Source organism: Chiloscyllium plagiosum, unplaced genomic scaffold, assembly GCF_037043375.1.
Source record: "Chiloscyllium plagiosum isolate Xiang-an unplaced genomic scaffold, Cpla_swu_hap1 HiC_scaffold_22, whole genome shotgun sequence".
NCBI classification, from domain to species: Eukaryota; Metazoa; Chordata; class Chondrichthyes; order Orectolobiformes; family Hemiscylliidae; genus Chiloscyllium; species Chiloscyllium plagiosum.
In genome coordinates, this window is record NW_028270160.1 from 44,538,761 (window position 1) to 44,559,367 (window position 20,607).

The 20,607-nt window shown below is 41.2% G+C and overlaps 1 protein-coding gene across 1 annotated transcript in view; it reads right to left on the reverse strand.

The window, feature by feature from the left end:
- The window catches only part of LOC122561384 (protein CC2D2B-like), a 121,400-nt gene that overhangs the window by 83,602 nt on the left and 17,191 nt on the right, over positions 1–20,607 (reverse strand). Inside the window, exon 3 of the mRNA XM_087999270.1 lies at positions 333–420. Coding sequence (XP_087855396.1) covers positions 333–420 — 88 coding nt within the window. The remainder of the gene's footprint in view (positions 1–332; positions 421–20,607) is intronic.

The following is a 20,607-nucleotide window of genomic DNA, read 5'->3' on the forward strand; positions in this document are numbered from 1 at the left end:
CATGTTTGAAGCAGATCTAAAGATTTTATTACATTAAATGGTACTAAATCAATACTGATTTCAGTTGTCTTACTTAATGTATGGATCCCATTTAAAAATATAAAATCCAGGGATGTTTGCTGGGTTTTTTTCTGTCAATCAGAAAGAAATGGCAGTTTTGTCTCTTTGCAAAAATCTATTTTGAACAGTCACTTGCTTGTCACTTCTCAGCATGACTTTCATGAATTGTGTATGTGGGACCTGGTATAGAGTTATCCTATGTTCAATTTCCTGCCATTGAACTGAATGGACAATGTGTGTGGATAATTTGGTAAGAAAAATTTTTCACCTACCCATAATGCCTGCTTTGGCAATGGAAGTATTTCATCACTTTCACTTTGAGAATCACGCAATTTTGATGTTTCAGCTGGATCCTTTCTCCTCAAACACAAGGAAGACAATTAGTATAAGCAGTATTTTTAAAATTCAAATTGTTAAAAAGTTGATATATAAAATATCAAAGTGTTAAGTACAAATATTAACTCATGAGCCTTCAGGTGTTTAAAAAATAGTGAAACATGGAATACAGAATTTTAATATCACAGAACTATTGTACTAGGTTAAAAATGTTCAAATGTTTGAATGTCAAGTCCAAATATACATGTTAAAACCAGTGAGTACACAGGTACATGCAGAAATGCAAGTCCCAAACATAAACCCTTTTACACAAAATATCAACCTTTTATAAATTCAGGTATAAAATTTGAAAGCATGCCCAGCACAGTGGAAAGTGAGCCATCTTGGGGAAAGACCAACTTGGAGCATTTGCAGGCCCATGGCTTAAGAAACGACTGTATTGTTTGACTTTTAATATTACTTCTTTATTTTTCTATTTTTAATACTAAGTCAACTGTAGTGCTGAACAGTTCAAACTTATTTTTTTTATTTACTTCTGGAACTATGATTTTGTACCTCGGTACTTTGTACCTAAGATGGCGCTGTGTATGATGACATAGTATACTTTTCACTGTACTCTTGTACTTGGTACTTAAGCACACATGACAATAAAAGCTAAATCTAAATCTAAAGTGAATGTCAACATCATGTCAGGATAGCAAAAGTGAGGACTGCAGATGCTGGAGATTAGAGTCGGGAGTGCGGTGCTGGAAAAGCATAGCAGGTCAGGCAGCATCCAAGGAGCAGAAAAATCGACGTTTTGGGCAAAAGCCCTTCATGAATGCCCCAAGAGATTATCTCCTACATTTGACAACTAGTGAATGAGCATCTGTGATCTCTTGGATAAAGTGGAATCCCATCCCAGTTGCCTTGACAGTGATGGTGACCTTTCATTTCTATGCCACTAGACCATTTCAGACAGCCACTGGGGACTTCTATGAAATCTCACAGGCATCCACTCACAAATTTTGAGTGACAACAGGACAACAGAGTCAAGGAGGCATGTGAAAAATTCATAGCTATCCATTTCCAGTGGGACTGAGCTATAGGGACATTTCCATTACAGACTAGCTAACTGATAATCTGCTATTCAATATAACTTATTGACTGAGAGCCATTTCATTTTGCACTCATTTGGAATAAAAATAAAGTTACTCTTCTACCTGCTTGTGATGTGATAACTGAAGCAGAAAACATATCTGAGAGACCCCGAGACTCTGCAGTACACTTGTAGCTGTAAAATTGTGAGACCCCCATGAGTGGCATTACAGGGGCTTATAGAAGGTTTCAATACTCTGGACTACCCCTCCATTAAACAGAAGGCTGGTTAACAAGCATTCATCTTAAGGAAACCTCCCCAAGGCTGTGACATTCTGCCTGATGCCAAATTAGTGCCATTCTGTCTTTCTCTCTCTCTCTCTCTCTCTCTCTCTCTCCATATACACAGTCCTGCAGCCCTATAGAATATTAAGAATCCTATAACTACTGTTGCAATATCTGGGCATTCTCTTAGCATCCTGTGTTTTACAAATGCTAACACTTCCCCACTATCTCCCACAAGAAATGGTGAGAGTCATCACTTAGGTATGAATACAATCCTGCAGCCTTACAAATGCTTGTCACTTCTCAGCATGACTTTCATGAATTGTGTATGTGGGACCTGGTATAGAGTTATCCTATGTTCAATTTCCTGCCATTGAACTGAATGGACAATGTGTGTGCCCTGAACACCAGCTTTACAGCTTTGACTGCACCACTCAAATGTTAGGTCCACAATTCACTTGGATATGAGAGAAAGTACAGGTACATATAATGTTGATGTAGCAAGACAATAAATGGTGTCCTGAGGGAAGGGCAACATCTCTATTTAATGGGGAGGATGCTAATGGCTTTCATTTTAGACAACCAGGGAGGGACTTAAAAGGGGAACAAGACTACCTGAAAAGTTAGAACAATGAAATGGTTAACAAGTTTACATATTCACAGGTATTATATTTCTTTACATCAACCAAACATTCGTGCCATTGAGGTAGTCTCAAAAGAATTTTTTTTTTACTTACCACTATGCTTACATATGGGTCAACATTCACAGCTGGACCTGGGGAACCCTATTGATTGGCATGTCCTGCTGGCTATGAATACTTTGGTAGATGTGTGCTGTGGCCTTGGTGCCCAGAGACCTTCAGGCTGGTGACAGTCTCCCTCCTTGGACTGATGTGCTTCAAACAATTGGAGTCACTGGCAGAGGAAAGGTGGAGGGGCAGGGAACCTCTCAAAAGTCCTGTGATAAAGCTCCGAGGGTGCCAGCCTGTCACTCATGTTTGTGAGTGCCTGATGACACGACTCTGTCTCCTTGAGATGCAACACCTGATATGAGTTTGAAGTGCCTTGCCCCCTTCCTGCCATTCATGCTGAATACTCATGGCTAGAGTGATGCAGTGCAGGTCTGAGTGCATATCTGCAGTGACTAAATGTTTGCTGGATCTGAGTCTCCAAGGCAATAGCCACCCTTTCCATGAAGGCAGCTAAGTGCTCACATGATGGAGCTATCACAGTTGATAGAAGATAGAATTGCTCCTCTATTTTTGCCCATGACATCCCTGCCTGTCTCTGAGGTCGAGCATTTCAGTTATGGCTGAGTACAGAAGCATGTCTTCTATATTAGGCTCAGCAGGCACCTGATCTCTAACAGTCTTCTGAGTGCCAGGATTTGGCAGTTTCTTTGACTCTGGACACTTGTCAGTGATGTGCTCACCAGATTGTTTGCCTAAAAATATTGTAAACTTCAGAATTTAAATAACTGCTCTGGAATTGAAAGAATTACCAATAACTCTTTCTGGAATAAACAGTTTTCTGAGATGAAAGGGATAAGGAGAATAAAGGAATTCAAGGCAGCATGTTAATTAACCATCCATGGGAAGGAATTGAAGCGACATAAAATTACTGTTTCCTGAAAGAGAGGTAACAACTACTTGATAATTTGCTGCATTGTAACAAATGGGCAATTGTTTGCATAAGGAATGCCCTGGTTGAAGGAGTTAATGGCAGGACAAGCTGTAACTTTGATCAACAACTAACATTGAATGTAAAAATGATCTGAGAAGTTACTCCTGATAAGGCAAGCTACAGACTTAATGACTTCAGAGCATAATCAATGTTGTGGATCTAATGAATCTAAAGGGTCATCAGTAACGTCACATCAAAAACTTCATAACACAAAAAATCCTATAAGAATTCAACTTCAAGATTCTTCAGCAGCAGAACATTACAGGATCACACTCCATAAGGATTGAATGCCATACATTCAGAGACAGATGCTGTTGTTTGGATTCATAGCTAAACTCCATCATTAATGGGGTTATAGCTAAGTTGTCAGGCTTAACTTGCTTACTTGACGGGTTCTTATTTTGGTTGCTAAACGCAATAAAGTTAAGTACTTGCTTCAGTATTTAGACGTCTGTGAGATTTCTTGATAAGTAGCCAAATTAAAGGTAGCTTGTGATAATTTACACACAACTATTTAGTTCAACTAAGGTACACACTGAGATGAAAGTTTCTGTACTGGTGGAGAGCATAGCTGAACAATTTTCTGGTGAATCCTGTGAGATGTTACAGGCTTCATCCACAGATGTACTTGGGGTGGACAGCCTCTGAGACCTCTTCTATTTCGTTGTCTGTTGACTGTTCATACCTGTGGAAGATAAAGGAGACAACTAGAAAGTGAAGAAGACTAACCCCTTTATGGATAGGAACATGAAAGAACGGCTGCATGTCTGAGAAGAGTAAACAACAACATAGTTCACAAGCTTCCCACATGCCAACTACTCCATTGACCCAGCTGGGTCATGGCCCACACACAACAAGTGGACCACGTCTCTCTTGAATGCAATGGAAATTGGATATAATCAAGATCTCTGGTAGTCCAGATCTTCCCCTTTCAGTTGTGTGCTGGCTTGTCCTACAAACAGAAAGGTTGAGTATGTTGGGAGTGTGTACATGAGCACTTAATGTGTATGCAGAGCTCTGCCAGGTGATGATCCCTGCCAGCTAGCAAGTAGGAAGCACAATTCTCAAGAAAGGGCAGAATATTATCAGCATTAAGGAGGTCTAAACCCTTCAATGCACATGACGTATGTGATCGTGTGATTACCAAGTCTGTGTGAACTGGCTGCACAGTTGCCTCAGAGTTGGACGAAGAGATGGTCTTATGAGTTTGAGGTTGCAATGAGATGTTGGTGGCACTTATCTTTGTGGAGCACAGGAGGCTCTTAATTCTCTTCTTGCATTGAGGCCAGCTGTACTGATACCAACTAAATGCATTGGTTTCAGACGTGATCGGAGTCTAGGCCTACCTGTATTTGATGGGAGTGGTTTACCTCCTTTGAGAATGAAAGAAGATCTCCTGTCTCAGAGAATCATAGAATCCTTACAGTATGGAAGCAGGCCATTCCGCTCATTGAACCCACGCTGACCCTCCAAGGACTTACCTCTCCTACCCTATCCCTGTAACCCTGCCATGACTAATCCACCTAACCTGCACATCCCTAAATACTATGGGCAATTTAGAATGGCCAATCACCCTAATCTGCACATCTCTACACTGTGGGGGGAAACCAGAGCACCTGAAGAAATCCATGCGGACGTAGGGAGAATAAGCAAACACCAACAGAGTCAGCCCAGGGTGGAATCATACCAGAGCCTCCTGTGCAGTGAGGCAGAAGTGTTAACTACTGAGCTATCATGTCATCCTATCTCGAAACAACCTAGAGCAAATGCTCCAATGAGACATCATTAAAGCAGTGTGGGATATAGGTAAAGTAGTGTTACTTCTGCAATCATATTTACTTATGCAAGGTAAATGAACTCACACCAGTGTATAATTGTTTCAACCAAGAGCTGAGTCAACAAGAATGAAAACTATGTGAAGGAAATACATAGTTGTTTTTGTATTAGCTAAAATGTGCATACAAGAATGAAATGTGCCTGCAAACAATGGTAGATGTTACAGACAAATAGATAAAGTGCTGTGAGGGGAGGGGATTAAGTTAGATATGCCTGTACAAACAGTAGTTACAAGCATCTATTTCCTGCTCCTGCAAAAACAAGAACAAACCACAATCAAGAAGTCATGAGGTCATAAGGTCATAACAAGTAAGGGAAACAGATGGTAGTGAAGGAGAATATACCTAACAATGGACCACAGCAGGATGTGGTTAAATGGCCTTGTGAGGCCAGATATAACCATTTTGTCATAGACAAGACCGGATAAGGCAAGAGATAAACAAGAGTGATGGGCGCCGGTCTTAGAGAAGTGGGAGATGTAAACGGGGGGGAGCAATGGGAGGAGAGAATAGGAATGAATTACATAAATATTGTGTACTAGTTGAATTCAGTGTGTGTGTGTGTGACTGTCTTTGTACCCAGTAGACACCACACCCCTCTTGCAAGAGCGAAATAAATGACTCTACTGATTCAGATCTTGTCTCGGACTAAAATTATTGAAGTGAGTGAGCTTCGTTTCTCACAATTGGGAGCCGTCCGGGATATTCTTCCATCACCAGGGAGAGTGGCTGGCCCTGGACACGGAAGATGCATCCCATTCCCAATTGAGGAGCGGTCTCATGTCCCGGTTTGGTCCGCTCCCTTGGGCGACTGGTACGAATCCCACAAGAGAGACATCTGAATCAGACAGTGAAAGAAGGTCGATAGAAAATACGGCAAAAAGGGGCCAGGCAACTCTGTGCACAGAGAGAAAGTGAGGACTGCAGATGCCGGAGATCAGAGCTGAAAAATGTGTTGCTGGAAAAGCGCATCCAAGGATGCTGCCTGACCTGTTGCGCTTTTCCAGCAACACATTTTTCAACTCTGTGCACGGGCCAAGGTAAGAAAATTGACTTTTAAGTGCTGCCTTGGTGGCCGGGATTGAGTTTTAGTAGTTAATAAGGGACTAACGAAGGAACTCAATATGGGCTGTGCCGTGGGAAAGGAAAAAGCCTCCGGGAAAACAAAAGAAAAAGGCAATGGAAATGGAGGGGGGGTCCTTTTCAACATACCTCCATAAACTCAGTTGGGCAGGATGTTGTGGAATTGGAAAAATAATACTTGTACAAGGGAAAAAGAGATAGGAAAAAGATGATTAAATATTGTTGCTTTATATAGACTAAGGAATCCATTCTTCGTCCTGCCGTCTTTTGGCCAAAGTACGAGTTGGACGAAGACTGGGTTTGTAAATATTTGAATTTATACGGATATGAAAAACAGCCCTACAGTCAGGAGGAATCAGACTATGCTTCAAGTCGGAAGGGCTAGTAGCTGGAGGGCTACTGAGAGTACACTTTGTAACTAAATCATGGCCAGACATCCAGAAAAATATTCAAAAGATAGAGGGGTGAAGCGAGGAGCACCTAGAGGTGTTGTTGCGGGAAGCTCAGAAAGTGCCTATGAGATACGATGTGTGTGAGAGAGAGAGATAGAGAAAAGAGCTGTACAACTAATGGAAAGTTTAACCCTTTGTGAATTGGTTTGAATGCACATTTGTTTGTTGGTGATTGAATGTTTGTGTTTTGTTCCTTGGAGCTTGAGATCCGGGACTGTTTTGAATCTGATTTTTATTATGGAAACTTAACATGATTTCTTTTAAGGTTAAGGATTTCACAGTGATTATGAAATAAAATGTTAAATTCTGTTCTTTTTACAGGTCATGACTGCCTTACTATCAGTTTCTAACTAATCTCTTTTATCCTTACATAAAAGCGATTTATGGAGGACAGTTAAAGTTTCAGTTCAACATTAGATTGTAATTAAAAAAAATCTTATGGTTAATATCTGTGACCTTGAATTCGGCCATTATTCATGCATTAGAAGTTTTTTTTAACTTGAATAGACAAATCCTTTTAAGGCAGCTCCAATTATTTCACGACCTATAGTATTATAATTGAGCAATGATTGGTCAGGACTACTTAAGAAAACTAATTTTGGATTTAAATTAAGGGATTAAAACTGGGTAATTATATTGGATTTCAAAGTTGGGAACTGTATGCATTTTACATTTTAAATATTGAATACTGAATAAATGAATTTATAATATATAAATATATATTTACAAGTTAGAAACAGGCTTTAAAGTTAGACAAGCATAAATTGATGAATTGGTATTTGAAGTTATAGGGAGCAAGAAATATTGCAATATTTCTTAAAAAAAAATGTTCAAGGTCTAAACAAAACATTGGGTGATGAAGAACGGCCATTAGGTGGCCCTAAGGCTGTTCAGTTGGTTAAATCAGGTCAGCAATTGATCTGGCAATGTAACATGAGAAGTAGAAACAAAAGGCAAAAATAATGATAGCCACGGTTGATGAGATAATAAAGAAAAGGGACAAAATTAAAAGGAGAAAGAAACCGGAATGGTTAAGGAGGAGATGTTAAGGGGTCTGGTGGACAGGAACAAGGATTGAAGTGGAACTCCTCACAGGCCGGATGTTGTTACTGTGAAAGGACTGGTCACTTTAAGAGAGAGTGTCCAGATCTGAAAAAGGAAGTAAAGGAAGTAAAGGCAGTACCGTTTATGAACCTTGATGAAAAATAGGGGTGTCAGGGGTTCCTGCACCCAGGGGCCCACCAGGAACCCTTGATAAATTTAAAGATGGGACTTTATAAAGAGGACGTAGTTTTCCTAGTCAATATGGAGGCAGCAAGGTCATCGTTAAAATTTAGGCCCAAGGCAGCGGGAACGAAAGAGTTAATTGGATTATGGCAACAGTTTTGTGATGAGAGGCACGAAGAAGCAGTTTTGCGCTCATGACAAGATACTGCCACCAAATTGGGGATTGAATTAACTGCAAATGGTGCTATGAAATCTGTTGAGGGTCTTAAAAATAAATGTGCTCGTGCAAAATAATTACAGAAACAGAATGAGAAGTCACAAGTGACTGATAAACAAATAGAATTGCGCAATTACAGTTTTAAAAATGTTTTGGTCATTTGTTGCGTTTCCACCCTGAATTACAGATAATGATTTTTATATTTATATAATATATAATTAACAATTAATATTTATAATAAATCGATTGTGCTAGCCTGAATCAATATTAATTGGCAGGATCCCTTCACACAGTCTCAGTGACCTGTCATATTGATTCATGGTTAATTTAAAACATGACTGCATTAATTCATTGTTAATTAAAGAATGGAAAGCTACATTACTGGCTGATGAGGTAACTAAAGAAGCAGCTCTGAATCCACAGGAAGCGGTGGTTTATTCCTTAATACCTTCTATCCCAGGTTTTTGGGAAGCTCCTGTCTCTGGCCACTGCCAATCCCAGAAACTAAAGATTTGTTCTTAAAGAAGTATATACTGGGCTTGTCCTCCTCTTTGTCTTTCCTCAGGAAATAGGGTTTATTGGCACAGACTCCGCCCCGCTGTTCATTCGATTCGACCGGGAGATTGGGTCTTAGTAAAATCATGGACAGAGACTAGATTGCAACCGGACTGGGAAGGGCCGTTTCAGGCTCTTTTGACTACCGAAACGGCAATAAGGACGGCGGAGAAAGGCTGGACTCACTACACTCGGATCAAAGGGCCAGTGGAATCTCCAGTTGAGGAAGAAGTCTGGACAGCCGAATCAACACAAGAACCACTGGAACTCAGACTAAAGAGACTGAGTAACCGATTATACAGTGGTGACGCGAGCATGGGGTTATTTCTATGGGATTGTATATTAAGTCTTTTGGTGCTTCAGCATGATTTTTATAATGCTGGGGATGCTTAGGATTATGATACAAGCTCTCTTAATATTGGGATTTTGTCAAACATTATTTTCATATGTGTTATTAACAGTTCTTGAGTCTGATAATCCGCAAGTAATAGACCTGATGCATGCAACTTAGTAAATTGTGGGGATGTAGATAATCAGAGACAGTACCGGAGCTCAGAGATACATCTTAAGTCCTATGGGAATGGCCTCGGTGATGGTACTGGTATAATGGTCTCGTCGCAGTACACCAGGCCCCCTTCTGACCAGCTCTCGATTGTCCCGATAAAAAGTGTAACCCAATATACCTAACGATAAAGAAAACTACAGGGCACGAAGCAACTCTGGGGTGGGGGGTGGGGGAGGAGGCACCTGTCAGGTACAATTAATGAAACATTTGGGATAGAAATGAAAGCAAACGAGAATGATTTCTCATGCTGTTGTTTTCGAAGTAGCGAAGGAAAGGGAAAACGGGCAGAACTACTGGATAATAAGATACAACCTTTCACCCCTCCCGATGACCCTAAAGTAGTAAAAATTATAGAGGTAAAGGACTTGAAACAGACCATCGAAATAGAAACTGGATATGGGGATGCAAATTCCTGGGTTGAATGGTTAAAGTATACTGTAAAAGGTCAGAACAAGAGCAATTGCTACGCATGTGCTTCTGGTAGACCAGTGGCCCAGGTGGTTCCCTTTCCGCTCGGGTGGAAGTGAGACAGAAAGGGCATGAAATGTATGATAGCCCTGTACCAGGATAAGACTGCATTGAATGATAGAAATTGTACCTCCCTATCTCTGATGTTCCCTTCCTTGGAGAAGAAAGACTTAAAAGCACATCCCCACTTCCGTTTTCAGCCGCAGTCAGAAATCACACGTCATGTGTGTGTAGACGAGGTACAAATCGGTCCAGAGACTTGGGGGAGCTGAAATTATGTAGAGATTAAGAATGTCACCGAAACGGACAAGGGAGGGAACTACTCAGCACTAAAGGTTCCCCGAGCGGATCTGTTGTGGTACTGTGGAGGCAAAATATTGAGACCCGCCCTACTTCCGGATTGGAGATGGATATGTGCAATTGTACAATTGGCAATTCCATTTACCCTGGCATTTGAGAAGGAAAAGATAGTAGAGAAAAAGGAAGCAGTAAGAGATCACTGTTAGACACTTCTTTTGATGACAGGATTTATCTCGATCCTGTAGGAGTCCCTAGGGGGGTAACCAGATTGCAGCAAGCTTTGAGCCAGCTCTCTTTTGGTGGGTAACAATTAATAAAAATTTACATTGGATAAATTAAATTTTCTATAATTAACAGCGATTTATAAATTATACAAAAGATGCAGTTAAAGGAATATCAGAACAGCTTGATGTGACAAGTAGGATGGCATGGGAAAATAGAATGGCCCTTGATATGATTTTAGCGGAAAAAGGGTGATGTTAGGAGGAAGCTGTTGTACCTTATTCTTAATAACACTGCACCTGAAGATTCAATTACTCGGGCCTTAAGGGGACTGACTACCTTAGCAGAGGAACTGGCTGCAAATTCAGGAGTAGACACATCTCTCACGGGATGGCTTGAATCATAGTTTGGAAAATGGAAGGGAGTGGTAGTCTCCATCCTTACTTCCCTGATAGTAGTAGCCAGGGTATTGGTAGCCATTGGTTGCTGTATCATACCCTGTATACGAGGACTCACCCAAAGACTGATTGAGACAGCCTTAATGAAACAAATGTCCCTAAACAGCAATCAGAGAGACTGTTAAACAATGAAGGAATAAGTGACTTCGGGGAGATTTCCAAAATAAATGAAATTTTGGGTAAAATGCTCGTCAATTTGGAAGCGAAATATAAGAAAAATGCAGAATGTAACAAATGATAATTAAAGAAAAAGGGAGAAATTGTGGGATATAGGTAAAGTAGTGTTACTTCTGCAATCATAATTACTTATGCAAGGTAAATGAACTCACACCAGTATATAATTGTTTCAACTAACAGCTGAGTCAACAAGAATGAAAACTATTTGAAGGAAATACATAACTGTTTTTGTATTAGCTAAAATGTGCATACAAGAATGAAATGTGCCTGCAAACAATGGTAGATGTTACAGACAAATAGATAAGATGCTGTGAGGGGAGGAGGTTATGGTAGATATGCCTGTACAAACAGTAGTTATAAGCATCTATTTCCCGCTTCTGCAAAACCAAGAACAAACCACAATCAAGAAGTCATGATGTCATAAGGTCATAACAAGTAAGGGAAACAGATGGTAGTGAAGGAGGATATGGGGAGAAAGTGAGGTCTGCAGATGCTGGAGATCAAAGTTGAAACTTTATTGCTGGAACAGCACAGCAGGTCAGGCAGCATCCAGGGAACAGGAGATTCGACGTTTCGGGCACAGGCCCTTCTTCAGGACCTATCCTGAAGGAGGATATACCGAACAATGGACCACAGCAGGATGTGGTCAAACAGCCTTGTGAGGCCAGATATAAGCATTTTGTCATAGACAAGGCTGGATAAGGCAAGAAATAAACAAGAGTAATGGGCGCTGGTCTTAGAGAAGTGGGAGCTGTAAACAGGGGAGCAGATAATAGGAACAAATTACATAAATATTGTGTATTAGTTGAATTCAGTGTGTGTGTGTGTGTGTGACTGTCTTTGTACCCAGTAGACACCACACCCCTCTTGCAAGAGCGAAATAAATGACACTACTGATTCAGATCTTGTCTCGGACTGAAATTATTGAAGTGAGTGAGCTTCGTTTCTCACAGCAGGGAGCCATTTTTGATGGTTGGCAAACCATTTTTGATGGTTGGTACCGATATCCTGGGGGGGAGGGAAAGTTGCTAATTCTCTTCGGAAGGGGTTAAAATAACTCAGCAGAGGTTGGGAACCTAAATTGTAGTTCCAGTATACAGGAGGTTGAAAGTAGTGAGGTCAGAAATGAAGTTTCAAGGTCACAAGAGTTCACCGGCAATCAGGAAGGCGGTTTGAAGTGTGTCTACTCCAATGCCAAGAGCATCCGGAATTTCAGGGAGGGGTGATAGTTAATGTTGAGTGATAACAGGTTCCAGTGATGCCCCTAGTTTGTAGCAAGTGAATGGGTGTCTGGATGGTCTTAAACTATAGTGCCAGAAACTTCAACCCCAGATACTGCCAGAACAATCCTCCCTCCAACCGCACATGATTTACTGCTCAAGTTTCCAAAGAACCTGCTTGTATACAAATGAACTGAAGAGCAGATAATTGTACAAGCACCTTGCCATAGAAGATTTGAGGCCATCTAAGGTTTGACTTCAAAATGGATAAGGCTGGTTATGTTAATTAATTATAAACTTCGCTTTTAGCTTGCAAAGGATCATCCTTTCAAATGGTCTATGATCTGGAATGTTATTGCCAAAATTTAATCTCCATTGAGGATGCACATGTAAGCTACACATTGTGGGGACTTCCAATGTGGCTGGCAGATGTGTGAGGAAAATAAGCAGTGTAAATCAGAGTAAACTAGGGATAAGTAATAAATGCTGGCTTAGTTAGCAATACACACATCCCATAACCATTCTTTGAAAAATATTTCAAATACAAAATAATTGACACATAATAAACTCTCCCATCTCATATTTGTTATCTCTGGTTTGTTGCCCGTGCCATATGTTAGCGAGGCGAGGAACAGGGAGATAGAGGAGTTGAACAAGTAGCTACAGGAATGGTGCAGGAGAGACGATTTCGGATACCTCGATAATTTGGGTTCTTATGGGGTAGGTGGAACCTCCACAAACAAGATGTTCTACACCTGAACCAAAGGGGTACCGATATCCTGGGGGGGAGGGAAAGTTGCTAATTCTCTTCGGAAGGGGTTAAAATAATTCAGCAGAGGTTGGGAACCTAAATTGTAGTTCCAGTATACAGGAGGTTGAAAGTAGTGAGGTCAGAAATGAAGTTTCAAGGTCACAAGAGTTCACCGGCAATCAGGAAGGCGGTTTGAAGTGTGTCTACTCCAATGCCAAGAGCATCCGGAATAAGGTGAATGAACTTGCAACATGGGTTGCGACCTGGGACTTCAATGTGGTGGCCAGTTTGGAGACATGGATAGAGCAGGGACAGGCATGGTTGTTGCAGGTTCCGAGATATAGATCTTTCAGTAAGAACATAGAAGGTGGTAAAAGAGGGGGTGGTGTGGCAGGGACAGTAGTCAAGGACAGTATTATGATGGCAGAAAGGACGTTTGAGGACACGTCTACTGTGATAGTATGGGCTGAGGTTATAAACAGGAAAGGAGAGGTCACCCTGTTGGGAGTTTTCTATAGGCCTCTGGTTCCAGAGATGTAGAGGAAAGCATAGCAAAGATAATTCTGGATAGGAGTGAGAGTAACAGGGTAGTTGTTATGGGGTTTTTTAACTTTCCAAACATTGACTGGAAATACTATAGTTTCAGTACTTTAGATAGGTCAGTTTTTGTCCAATGTGTCAGGATGGTTTCCTGACACAGTATGTCAACAGGCCAACAAAGGACAAGGCCATATTGGATTTGGTACTGGGTAATGAACCTGGTCAGGTGTTGGGTTTGGAGGTAGGTGAGCACTTTGGTGATAGTGACCACAATTCCATTACATTTACTTTAGTGATGGAAAAGGATAGGTATATATGGCAGGGCAAGATTTATTGTTGGGGAAAGGCAATTATGATGCGATTAGACAAGATTGTGGGCGGCACGGTGGCGCAGTGGTTAGCACTGCTGCCTCACAGCGCCAGAGACCCGGGTTCAATTCCCGACTCAGGCGACTGACTGTGTGGAGTTTGCACATTCTCCCCGTGTCTGCGGGTTTCCTCCGGGTGCTCTGGTTTCCTCCCACAGTCACAAAGATGTGCGGGTCAGGTGAATTGGCCATGCTAAATTGCCCGTAGTGTTAGGTTAAAGGGGTAAATGTAGGGATATGAGTGGGTTGCGCCTCGGCGGGTCGGTGTGGACTTGTTGGGCCGAAGGGCCTGTTTCCACACTGTAAGTAATCTAATTTAGGATGCATAGGATAGGGAAGGAAACTGCAGGGAATGGGCACAATTGAAATGTGAAACATTCAAGGAACAGCTATTGTGTGTCCTTGATAACTATGTATCTGTCAGGATTTACTAAAGAAGTTGAATCTCTTATCAAGAGGAAGAAGGCGGCTTATGTTAGGATGAGACGTGAAGCTCAGTTAGGGTGCTGCAGAGTTACAAGTTAGTCAGGAAAGACCTAAAGAGGGAGCTAAGAAGATCCAGGAGGGGACATGAGAAAACATTGACAGGTAGAATCAAGAAAAACTTTAAGGCTTTCTATAGGTATATCAGGAATAAAAGAATGACTGGAGAAAGATTAGGCAGAAGAGGATACTGCAGATGCTGGAGATTAGAGTCAAGATTAGAATGGTGCTGGAAAAGCACAGCAGGTCAGGCAGTATCCGAGGAGTAGGAAAATCAATGTTTCAGGCAAAAGCTTAGGGCCAATCAAGGATAGCAGTGGGAAGTTGTGCATGGAATCCAAGGAGTTAGGGGAAGTGCTAAATGTATATTTTTCATCAGTATTCACATTGGAAAAAGACAATGTTGTCGAGGAAAATGCTGAGGTACAGGCTACTAGACTAGAAGGGATTGAGGTTCACAAGGAGGAGGTGTTAGCAGTTCTGGAAAGTGTGAAAATAGATAAATCTCCTGGGCCAGATGGGATTTATCACAGGATGCTCTGGGAAGCCATGGAGGAGATTGCACAGCCTTTGGCTTTGATCTTTATGTTGTCATTGTCTACAGGAATAGTGCCAGAAGACTCGAGGGTAGCAAATGTTGTCCTCTTGTTGAAGAAGGGGAGTAGCGACAATTGGTAATTATAGACCAATGAGCCTTACTTCGGTTGTGGGTAAAGTGTTGGAAAAGTTTATATGAGGTAGGATTTATAATCATCTAGAGAGGAATAAGTTGATTAGGTATAGTCAACACAGTTTTATGAAGGCTAGGTTGTACCTCACAAACATTATTCAGTTCTTTGAGATGGTGACCAAACAGGTGGATGAGGGTAAAGCAGTTGATGTAGTGTGTATGAATTTTAGTAAGGCATTTGATAAGGTTCCCAACAGTAGGCTATTGCACAAAGTATGGAGGCATGGGATTGAGGATGATTTAATGGTTTGGATCAGAAATTGACTAGCTGAAAGAAGTCACAGGGTGGTGGTTGATGGGAAATGTTCAGCTGGAGTTCAAGGGCTGAAGGGCCTGTACTGCGCTGTAATGTTCTATGTTATATATTTATTAAATATGCTATTTGCCATTTGATCCTACTGTCAAGTGTTTTAACAACAACACATGCCTATGTTTGTAGCTTGTATCAGCAATAATTGAGATTTATATAGTGTTTTCAATGCAAAAGAAATCAGAAGACATGCCTCAAAGTATTAGAATACAAGATATAACCCCAAAACATATAAGCAGATAGTACATCAGAGAACCAACAGTTTAGTCAAGAGGGTATGTTTAAGATGCAAGAACATTACTGACGATTCTTTTGGTCAATAAGAGATTGAAATGTATAAGCATAACTTATGCAGTGTGTCTCAGGATACTGTTGACTGAAGGTCTTCTCAAGCAAACTCAGTCATCTTAAAATAAGTCTTTCCAACTCAATTGATGGATCCTGGCAAACTGTACATCTTTAAACACTGACTCAAATTCTCAAATGTGGATAAAGGAACTTAAATCTGAGGATTACTGTGGCTCAGTCAAAGGCATTTTTGCCTCTGAATCAGATAGTTCAGTTTCCAAGTCCCATTCCAGTTCTTGGACATAAAAATCAAGGCTTGCAGTGCAGTTCAAAGTTTGTGAGAAGATTTGTAGCTCAGGTGCTCGTTGTGGTTCTGTTCGCCGAGCTGGGAATTTGTGTTGCAGACATTTCGTCCCCTGTCTAGGTGACATCTTCAGTGCTTGGGAGCTTCCTGTGAAGTGCTTCTATGTTGTTTCCTCCGGCATTTATAGTGGTTTGTCTCTGCCGCTTCCGGTTGTCAGCTCCAGCTGTCCGCTGCAGTGGCCGGTATATTGGGTCCAGGTCGATGTGTTTGCTGATAGAATCTGTGGATGAGTGCCATGCCTCTAGGAATTCCCTGGCAGTTCTCTGTTTGGCTTGTTCTATAATAGTAGTGTTGTCCCAGTCGAACTCATGTTGCCTGTCATCTGCATGTGTGGCTACTAAGGATAGCTGGTCGTGTCGTTTCGTGGCTAGTTGGTGTTCATGGATACGGATCATTGGCTGTCTTCCTGTTTGTCCTATGTAGTGTTTTGTGCAGTCCTTGCATGGGATTTTGTACACTACGTTGATTTTGCTCATGTTGGGTATCGGGTGCTTTGTCCTGGTGAGTTGTTGTCTGAGAGTGGCTGTTGGTTTGTGAGCGGTTATGAGTCCTAATGATCGTAGTAGTCTGGCTGTCAGTTCAGAAATGTTCTTGATGTATGGTAACGTGGCTAGTCCTTTGGGTTGTGGCATGCCCTCATTCCGTTGTCTTTCCCTTAGGCATCTGTTGATGAAATTGTGGGGGTATCCGTTTTTGGCAAATACATTGTAGAGATGTTCTTCTTCCTCTTTTTGCAGTTCTGGTGTGCTGCAGTGTGAAGTAACCCTTTTGAACAGTGTCTTGATGCAACTTCTTTTGTGTGTGTTGGGGTGGGTGCTTTCGTAGTTCAGGACTTGGTCTGTGTGTGTGGCTTTCCTGTATACCTTTGTGGTGAATTCTCCGTTCGGTGTTCTCTGTACCATCACATCTAGGAATGGGAGTTGGTTGTCCTTTTCTTCCTCTCTAGTGAATCTGATTCCTGTGAGTGTGGCGTTGATGATCCGGTGTGTGTTTTCTATTTCTGTGTTTTTAATGATTACAAAGGTGCCATCCACATATATGACCCAGAGTTTGGGTTGAATTTGCGGTAAGACTGTTTGTTCTAGTCTTTGCATTACAGCTTCCGCTATGAGTCCAGAGGTGGGTAAGCCCAGGGGTGTGCCGTTGATTTGTTCATATATTTGGTTGTTGAATGTGCTGAGGAAATATTGCACTGCCAGAGTTGCCACCTTTCAAGTGAGATGTAGATTCAAAAGCGTGGCTAGATCAGAACATTAAATGCTCTTTCAGCTATCATGTAGAGACCTGTATTTCTCCACATCAATTCTCTGACTTCATTCTTTACTGCATTCAATTGTTACGTTTTTATCATGTAAAATGAGAAGACAGATTCCCCTTGAACTACTTACCACATAATGTTACAAGCCTCCTGGAGGTCCAGAGAACAGACGAATAAAACAGAAAGGGGTAAACTGAAGAGCTAGCATTCCAAGCATATATAACATTCATACCATCTTCAATGATAATTACAATCCTGAAAAACTGGAACTGTTGTCTGCAAGCTTGAGGCAATTTAATTTCTCAATTATTTCATGTCAAAGCAGCTCCTCCTGCCCCACCCCCACTTTCAACAGCCTTTATTCACATATGGAGTTTAGGAGAGGGCTGCAGTGAGTGGGAAAGTTGGTGTGTGATAGGATAGGCTAGAAGCAGGAGAAACTCCAGGTCAGAGTTAGCACAAAGGGGATGAATTCAGGAGCAGGAGAGGCTGTAAATTGGAGAATAACCACTGGAGAATGAGATACGGAGCAGGATAGGCCACAGCCCACAGGACTGACAGGAGGAAGGGTCTAAAGCAATTCAGGAGATAGACAGCAAGGATGTTCAGAATGCAGCATTGTCAGCAAACAGGATCAGCAATGAGTGGAATAAGTAGAAAGTTACCAAACTCTATTTTTTCACATTTTCAAGTTTATCTGAGTTGTTATTTCATTTACTAAAATAAGTATTTGATAATGTATTTGAACTCACAAGATTTAATGTTTTATTTTTTTCTGCCGGGGATTGTTCTCTAGAATATATATTTTATGTGAACAGAGGAACCTCGATTATCCGAACATCACGGGTGGGGAGTATTTTGTTCGGATAATTAATGTTCAGATAATCGAATGCATCGGGACCTTGCGATCTTGTCCGGATGATCTGAAATTCGGATAATCGAATGCCGGATAATCGAGGATCCTCAAGTAAAACGGTTTTAAACAAATCATTTGTTCACATGTTCAAGTCATATATTCCAATTTTCATAAACACATCTAGATCTTCAAGTGAGGACTTACAGCATAAAGTTACAACCAAGAAATTCAATAAAGATTCAGAAGAAACTTCTTTACCTAAAGAGTGCAAAGCATATGGAATTTGCTACTACAAAGATAGTTCAAGTGAGTAGTATAGATGAGTTTAAAGGGAAAATTGGCAAGCAAAGGAAGGAGATAAATAAATAGACGTGGTAGTAGAATTAGATGAGAAAAGATGGGAGGAGGCTCAGTTGTAATGTAAACATTGGCACAGACTAATTGGGCTGAATAGCCTGCTGATGTGTGGTATATCGCATGTAATCCTTTTTATGCAAATGGAGAGTATTTCAACACATTTCCTAAGATGTACATGTAGATGATGAACAGACTTGGGAAGTCTGAAATACTCATCACAGGATTTTCAGCTTCTGACCTGCTCTTATAACCAAAGTATTTATATGGCTGAAATAAAACAAAGATCTGAAACAAACAAAAACAGAAATTGTTGGAGAAACTCAGCAGGTCTGGCAGCATCAATGGAGAGAAAACAAAGAATTTTGAGTTCAGTGATCCTTCTTTGGAGGAATTCTGTTTTCTCTCTACAGATGCTGCCACACCTTCTGAGTTTCAACAGCAACTTCCATTTTCATTTATATGGCTGGTCTGGTTATATTTCAATAATGATATTGCTATTCAATTCATGGAGCAATGATTAGATTCTCTCTTGTGGGCAATGATGTTTGGCTGGCACTTGTGTGGTGAAAATAGCATGACACCCATCAATCCAAGCCTAAACATTCTTCAGGTCTTGCTACATGCAGAATTCCGGGGTTTTTTTTCAGACTAACATTGGAAAGATACTGAAAACAGAATCTTACCAAGCTCTGGATGATAAGGGTTATGGTGAGAATAGCAGTAAAATCAAGCAAAGTGTACATCTCGATGACAATATCTTGCTGCAATGTCCACTCCCTTTTGCTCAAGGGGCATGATAATGATTCTCACCACGGAAAATAGTGAGTTTATTTATTCACTCACAGGATATGGCTATTGCTGGCTAGGCCAGCATTTTTTTCCCATATCTTGGTGTCCTTGAGAAGGTGATGATGAGCTGTCTTGAACCACTGCAGTTCATGTCCTATAGATAGACCCATAGTGCTGTCAGGGAGGGAATTCTAAGATTTTGACCCAATGATGCCAAACGGTGAGATATTTCCACGTCAGAGTGGTGAGTGGCTTGGTGTGGAACTTGATGATTGTGGTGTTCACATGTATTTGCTGCCCTAGTCCTTCTAGATAATAGTAGTTGCAGCTTTGGAAGGAGCTATCTGAAGATATTTGGTGGCATTCTGAAATGCAACTTGTCGATAGTACACACTGTTGCTACTTTGCACTGGTGAAGGAGGCTCTGAGTATGGATGTGGTGCCTGTTTGAATATGGACCCTCTGTTCTGAAGGATTTAATGAAGGAAGAGTTTGTTTGAGTTGTGGAAAATTGCATATTGTTACAATTCTTCTTTCCTACCATTTATCTTGCTCTACATGCAGCTCTTTGTGAATGTCGATCCTCAGGTGTCAGAACTTGCATCTTTTGCAGGTGGATATTTAATTATTCTGCCACTCCACATACACACTGCTGTTATAGAACATCAGTGGTGGAAGGATTGAATATTTGTTCCTGATATGCCAATCAAGCTGCTGCTTTATTCTGGATAGTGTGAAACTCCTTGAACATTGTTGGAGTTGCACTCACCCAGGCAAGTGAGGTGCAATCAATCACACTCCTGACTTATGCTTCATATTTGCTGGACAGGCTTTAGGGAGTCAGGAGGTGAGTTAGTCATGCAGTGTTCCTAGCCTCTGACCTGCTCTCATATCCACTTCCCTTATATGGCTAGTTCAATTCAGTTTCCGATTGACATTCTTTATTGCTTTTAACCAGCTTGTTACCAGCCTAAATGCCATGTGCGGTCATCTTTTCAAACTCACCATACAAACTAACCATCACAAAAACCAAAGTGGGCTCCTTTTGGCCATTGACAAGGTGGAGAGCAGGGCACAATCCATCAGCACCTGCCACATCACAGACATTGGCACTCCCTTTTCTGGGAGGTGTTGCCACTATCCTGGCATCCTCCAATGTAATGGCACTGTGCTCTACAAGGACAGATTGTTTGAGGAGGGCACACTGGCAAACAACAGTATACAGCTGCATCAACTACAGAAAATGCAAAGGGAAAGGAACCTATTATATCACTTTTACCAAACTGTCTACAA